The 7,315-nt window shown below is 33.7% G+C and overlaps 1 protein-coding gene across 1 annotated transcript in view; it reads left to right on the forward strand.

Moving 5' to 3' along the window:
* Positions 1-7,315, forward strand: part of Zcwpw2 (zinc finger CW-type and PWWP domain containing 2) — a 250,227-nt gene that overhangs the window by 85,496 nt on the left and 157,416 nt on the right. Inside the window, exon 3 of the mRNA XM_004634224.2 lies at positions 2,020-2,179. Within this exon, the coding sequence (XP_004634281.1) occupies positions 2,020-2,179 (160 nt within the window). The remainder of the gene's footprint in view (positions 1-2,019; positions 2,180-7,315) is intronic.

Here is a 7,315-nt window from a genome sequence, read left to right on the forward strand (position 1 = left end):
TCATGGCTATTGCTTGGCCAATTTGCTCTGTGAAAGCTGAGAGAGTGTTTTCTCTCCATGTGACTCTCCTTAGGCACACTCTACATTATCGATCACTTTCCTCTTTGGCCCCATAATCTCCTTGATCAGAAAATTTGGGACACTACTGAGTTACATGACGTTACAGTAGAAGTTCTCATATGTCCTGAGTCCTAATTGACCTTAGAAGGTTAGGGTCAAAATGTTGGTTTTCCTTACAGCCCTTCTTTTTCCCCAATTTTGGTCTGCAAACTTAGGTTGTTAACCATCCAGAAGTCAAGCTTATTGTTATTATCAAACAACTTAGGCTGTTAAGCTTAACCTCACTATCTGTCTGCATATCAAACATCTTAGGCATACTATGGAACAGGTATTTTCATCAACTTACTTTCTTACTTACTTACTTTTCTAAGATAAGAGACTTGCTCTGGGGCCAGGGAGATGGCTCAGTGGAACAAGCGCTTCCCTGGAAAGCACAAGGTCCTGAGTTCAATCCCTGGTTCCACCAAAAAAAAAAAAAAAAAAAAAAAAAAAGACTTACTCTAATTTAGGCTGGCCTGGAACTCACAGCCATCCTCCTACCTCAGCCTCCCAAGGTTGCACTTTGATTACACCACTATGCTATCACACCTGGATATGCTTTCTTTTTTAAAAAAGAAGCTTATGAGCTAAGTAAACTGAATAGCTTTCTAGTGTATTTTCAGATCAGAGGTTTTTCAGGATTTATTTTCTAATTTTCAATTTAGGCTTCATATGAAAATATTGTTTCAGTTTTGTTATCAAAGTTACAGTGTCAGGAGTTTCAGTTTTATTATGTCAAAGTTATCAGTGACAGGAGCTCTCTGCTATAGAAATAAAAATGAAAAGCAAACTAAACCTAAAACAGAAAGAAGAATGAAAAGGGCAAAATTAGGAAATGAACATTCAAAGAGAAAGATGAAACAGACCAATAAATTTCTAGTGATTTATGATATAAGAGCACACTTTATTTATTTATTTATTTATTTATCTATCTATTGTATTTTAGTAAGGGTCTAAAGGTGTCACTACATAGATCAGACTCAGTGATCCACCTATGTTCATCCTTCCAAGAGTTAGGATTACAGTTGCCTACCATCACACCCAATGAGAGCACTCTTTTAAATATTCATTTTTAATAAGAATATATCATGTCTAGCATTGAAGATTTTTAACAATTTGGTCACCAGCTAATGGAGGAGATAGAGCATAAAAGGTACACTGTGAAATTGAGCCACTTTATTTCTGCTTTCCTCCAAAAGCTTTATTTTATAGTGTATCATAGTTTGAGATGCCAGTATTTGAGGGGTATATTCTTTACTCAGTAAATACTGCCTTTTCCCCATTCTGTCAAAAATCATACCTAAGGCTTAAAACTTTTATAATTAATTATTGTGATTGATGAGAGTTAATTTACCATGAATTTGATACATCTCTTTTATCTTTTCTGTCAGCACTAAATGTCATGTATTGACCAAGATTATTCTTCTGTTTTATAATTCTTTTATCCATTTCCCATTTATAAATTTTTAAGGATACAATTTTTTACTTTTAGCAATGAGTACTCCATTCTTTTTTTTATTTTAGGGAAGGGTCTACAGGGTGTTCAGGGTCTCACTACTAGATCAGACTCCTAGTGATCTGCCTGTTTACAGCATCCCAAGAGCTGGGATTACAGGTGCACATCACTATGCCCAATCTCAGTTGCTGTCTCAGTGTGCCCTGAGGGCAGGGCTGGCATGGCAGGCCAGGGCATTGAACCCTTGGCCCCTGCACCTGCTTGCAGGCACTTTAATTTGCTGAGCTATTTGGCTGGCCCTGAGTACTCCATCTTTAAAAGATATGAATAGAAGTATGTGTGTTTTGTAAAAAGGTCATTAAAATTTGAAGAGAGATATTTGATATATGATTGTGATAGATGTATTGATGTCTGCCTTTAAAAATAAAAACATCTCAGTAATTTAAAATATTTTCTTTTACAAGTTGGCCAGGGATACTTTGTCCTGATCCTTTTAAAAAGAAATACATAACGTATGACTCCGATGGAAATGTTGAACAGTATCACATAGAATTCCTGGGTGACCCCCATTCACGATCATGGATAAGTGCAGCATTCGTTGAGCCTTATAACACCACCTTAAAGGTAGGTACAATGTGATCGAGACTTTAGTCATTTGCATTTGTTTTTATTTATGTTCTTTTAAATCAAGTGTGCTAATATAAATAAATATATATGGTCACATTTAGATTTTATAAACAAAATACTATATACTTCTTAAGTTCAAACATTTATATTTAAACTATTATTTCAAAGAAATTGTGGGTATAAAATAGCCACAGGATTTTAATTTGCTTTTTCTAATGGCAATGTAGTTAAAAAACCAACTGAAGCCTTTACATAATTGCCTTCTGAAGCTGTGTTAAGATTATCATTTGGTAACTTCTAAATTCTCCTGGGAAGACTCTAAGTTATAAACCTAGTCACAGAAAAAATTAATTATGGACTGCTAGCTTTTCAAATTTCAAATAGAATATTTTATTATACTAACTCTTTTAATATCTTTTTGACTCTTTTTAAACTTTAAATTCCATCCTATAATTAATAAATACACTGAATTCTCAGATAGATGAATATATAAGTGAACCAAACTGGTCTAAGATTTGTTGTAATAAGAAAAAATCAATTCAATTTATCCATGTCTATATCCCAACATTAAAACTTATCACCTGCCAACCATGTTTTCTTGAAAATCCTGATAAATAGTTGGCAATCACAGGAGATGGGAAGAAGTGTTTCTTCTGTGCCTTCTTCTCTTTCCTAACAGATGAAGGAACCTAGCACCTCATGAAACTGAGCATGGAATCTTATTTAACAATGTGTTAAAGGGCAGGGCATGCCTAAGGTATTATATTTAAATAACAAAATTAGCATCTATTTTTAAATTGTTGGGACAGATGCTATAAGGATTCAACTTCATCAGGATTAATGTGGGTAGTTTTGTCAAAGTGAGCCATACCATTAATCTTCGGACAAAGAAATGGGCCGGAAATGTAGTTCAGTGGCACAGTGCCTTCCTGGCAAGTCTGAGGTCATGAGTGATTCCTGGTAGGCCAAAAAAAAAAAAAAAAAAAAGTGTTGTAGAAGAAAGCCCAACTCAGGAATCAAGATCCTGTATTTTCCAGCCTCCTAAAAGTAATAAAGCAATCTTAGGAGTTCTTACACAATGACCAGAAATCAAGGGCTGCCTAATCATATTTACAGTGCTAGGATGACAACTGGTCTGGAATCAGAGGTGTTCCCCCCCCCCCCTTTGTTTATTCCCTCATTGGTCAGTTGAGGTAGATGGAGAACTTGAGTACCCACACACTTTGCAGCAGGGTTCCTTCTAGACTGTTGTTTCAGGGCACCTTTTTATAAGATCTGCCTCTGCCTTTCACTCTTTTCTTATCTACATATATTTTTCAGTTTGCTCCTTTGTGGTTGAAAGAACAAAGAAGTCTTTTCCCATAGGCATCTTCATTTAATGTCAAAATTTTAATTCCCCTTTACCTGAAATTCAGCTGGTACTTGCCAAATTCTTCTCCTCTGCTCAGACTCCACTCTCTTGGCTATCCAACAATCTACATAAGAGAAACTGGTTGAAAATGAGTAATTTCCAAATGGGAGTAACTAAAATTTACCTGGCTCTTGAAAATGGATATAGTATTGACTCTGACCTTCAATTTTATTGTTAAGACTTCCCATGGATTTAGAATTTTATGGTCCTCTACCAAAATGAAGTGCCTATATTTTCAAATTCTGCATCTGTACTCTATTATATTGAACCAAATATTAAATACATATCCACTACACTCAGGGAAAATAAAGATCATTTATGCAAAAATTAACTTAGGCAATTCTTATATATTTAGGAATCTCTCTATTTCTTCTGTATTCATGTGTTTGAGACATGTTTGTAAAGTAATTTTTGGATTTTTTCAGTATCCATTGTGATTTTTTTCATTTCTAATTGCATTAATTTCAATAATTTGTGTCTTTTATTTCATTTTTGGTAAGATCGGCTAAGGCTTTGTTGATTTTATTGATTCTTTCAAAAACCAAGGTTTTGATTCATTGACTTTTTCCCTCCATTTCATTAATTTGTGTTCTGCTCTTCATAATTTTCCTCCCTGTACAAACTCTGGGTTTGGATTATTCTTGCTTTACTAAGACCAGTTGGTGCATCATTAGTTTATTTATTCAGGTTCATTCTGTTTTTTGATGTGATTGTTTACTTCCGTAAACTTCCCTTCCAGGACTGCATTTACTGTGTACCATAAGTTCCGGTATGTTATATGAGTACTATTATTTAATTGTAGGAACTCTTTGATTTCTTCTCTAATTTTCTCTGTGACACAGTGATTATTCAAGAGTGTACTGTTTAATTTCCATCTGCTAGTATAGTTTCTGCGGTTCCTTTTCCTTTGATTTGTAGTTTCATTGTACTATGATCCAGTAATATTCATGGTAAAATTCTGATTCTTTTCCATTTATTTAGGTATGCTTTATTACAAAAAATATGATCTTTTAGAGAAAGACCTATGTGTGGCCAAAACGAATGTATATTCTGTTATTGTTGGGTGGCACACTTTGTATATTATCTGTATATATCTATTAAGTCCATTTGTTTGAATATCAATTCTTATATATTTCTCCATTGATATTTTGTTTGCTTTATCTACCTATTTGTGATAGTGGAGTATTCAGGTTCCCACCTGAATTATATAATTGTTTTGATATTTTTGTGTCAATGCATTGATGTTTTTCTTACCTTATGTACTTTAGAGTTTATTTTATGAAATTATGTGTTCCATGGTTTGATGCATACATGTTATTAACATAAATGTTATCATGTCCTGTTGATTAGTTCTATTAACAAATATGTAGTGATATTCTTTGTTTCTTCTGATTAGCTTTGCCCTGAATTCCACTTTGTCTAAAAATAGGATACCTACTTCTGCTTTTGAGGAGGCAGTTTTCATTGTATAGAACATTTTTGAACCCTTTAATTTTCAGTTTATGTATTTTTGTATTAAATGTATTTCTTATATACAACATACTATCAAGTTTTATTTATTTTTTGTTCTAATTTATTTTACAGAGAGTATAATAATTGATAATTAGATAAGGTGCACATTTAGAAGACCAGGATGACAGGTCCTCAACCATGAGTTTTGTATTACACATTGCTGTCCTCAAGGTAGTTGCTCAGATCACAGATATCAACATACAGAGTTAGTCAAGATGAAAATTGTAAGCATTAACTGCTATTTTCAGAAAAAATGATGGAAATTATGAATACAATCATCTCAGACATACTTGCATGTTTTCCCCTTTCTTTTTCTCTATCTTTTCTCCTTTCTCTCATCTTTATTGCTTAAGCCTTAATTTCAGTTCCTTTCTGTTTTATTATATCTGTTTACCTTTCAGGTTTTATTCATTCTTTCAGGTTCTTACATTAGGGAGACAATATGATATTTACACATGTGGGTCTGATTTATTTCACTTTTAAGTATAGGTTTTAGTTGCATCCACTTACCCATAAAGATTTGGAGTTTGTCTTTCTTTGTAGCTGAGTAGTAGTCCATTGTACAAAAAAAAACCTACATCTTTTTCAACCATTCCTCAAGTGCTGGGCATTTTGATTGTTTCCAAGATTTGGCTATGTCAAATTGTGATGCTATAACATGGGTGCATATATATCACTATGGTATACTGTTTTCAGTTCTTTTGGAAAAATATTCAGAAGGGGAAGGAAGAACTGGGTTGAATGTGATTTCCAGTGCCAGTTTTTTTAGAAGGCTCCATGCTGATTTCCTTAGTGGTTGTACCAGTCTACATTCCCACCAGTAGTGGAGAAGGGTTCCTTTTTCCCCATAGCCACTCTAGCATTTCTTACTATTTTGTTTCTTTATGATAGCCATTCTTTCTGGGGTGACAAGGTATCTCAATGTTGTTTGAATTTGCATTTCTTGAATGGCTAGTGCTGTGGAACATATTTTCATGTATTTATTTGCCACTTGTATTTCTTGCTCTGAGAAGTGTTTATGCATCTCACATGCCCAGTTTGCATTGGGTTTTTAAATTTTGGGGGTCAAATTTTTCTTGATTTGTTCTGTTAATCTATGTCTTTCTGTTGGTAACAGAAGTCCATTTACATTGATATTTATAACTGACAGATACTGATTTATACCAATCATTGTATTAATTGTGTATTGATATTTTGCTTTCTTTCCCTTCTACTATCCCTACCCAATGTATTAATGTATAATATATTTTGGCATCATTAGCTTCATTGTCTCATTCTGAAGGATATCCTTCAGAACTTTTTGCTTGAGTACTGTTTAAGGGTCATGCATTTCTGTAGGTCTTCTTTATTGTGTTTTATTTCTTTATCAATTTTGAAGGGTACTTTTGTAGGATATAACAGTATGAGTTGCAAAGTGTCTCCTTTTAGAGCTTCATTTCATCTTTCTGATTGCCTTTAAGATGTATAGTGAGAAATGTATTGTAGTTAAGTCTTTGTTCTTTTTTATTTCTAGCAGCCTTTAAGATTCTGTTTTTTTGTTGTATTTCTGGGATTTTGATTATTATGTGGTGTAGAATTATTTTTTTGTTATTGTTTGTCTGTGATCATTGCTAGTTGGGATTCTATATGTTTCCCTCACCTGTATGTTAAATTATTTTACCTTGGCTGCAAAGGATTTTTTTTATTACTTGTTTAAATATTTTGGGCTATCTTCTGCTATATTGTTGTTTCCAGTTACTCTTGTATTAGACCTCTAGTTGGTTAGGAGCAGTTAGACCTATTTTTCACCTTCCCTTGTGTTTTTTAAAGTATCTCTCATTAATTGATCACTGAGCATAGCCCTGTCTTCTATGTCTGATGCTTTGTCTTTGAGTTGGTACCCATTGTATCAATCATGTTTTTAATCACGTGTACTGCAGTTTGAAACTTTCATGTGGACTCCCATTCTTTTCTTTGCTGAGGATTCATATTTTGCATCTCTTTCTTTAGCTTCACTAGCTGCTTATTAGTGTCCTCTATACTTGCTGGTCACTTCCTTCATTACATTCACTATGTGCTTAGTTATATCTTTTTAAAAATTGCCATGCTTTTCATAGAATTGTTTTACCTCTTACAAGGAAAGGGAAGGCAGTATCTCAAGGACTAACTAATCAAGAGAGGGAAAGGAGATGAGCTAGGAAACATGGCAATGTTAAGCCATGCAGTTATAT

The sequence above is a fragment of the Octodon degus genome, unplaced genomic scaffold, assembly GCF_000260255.1.
Source record: "Octodon degus isolate 3935 unplaced genomic scaffold, OctDeg1.0 scaffold00059, whole genome shotgun sequence".
NCBI classification, from domain to species: domain Eukaryota; kingdom Metazoa; phylum Chordata; class Mammalia; order Rodentia; family Octodontidae; genus Octodon; species Octodon degus.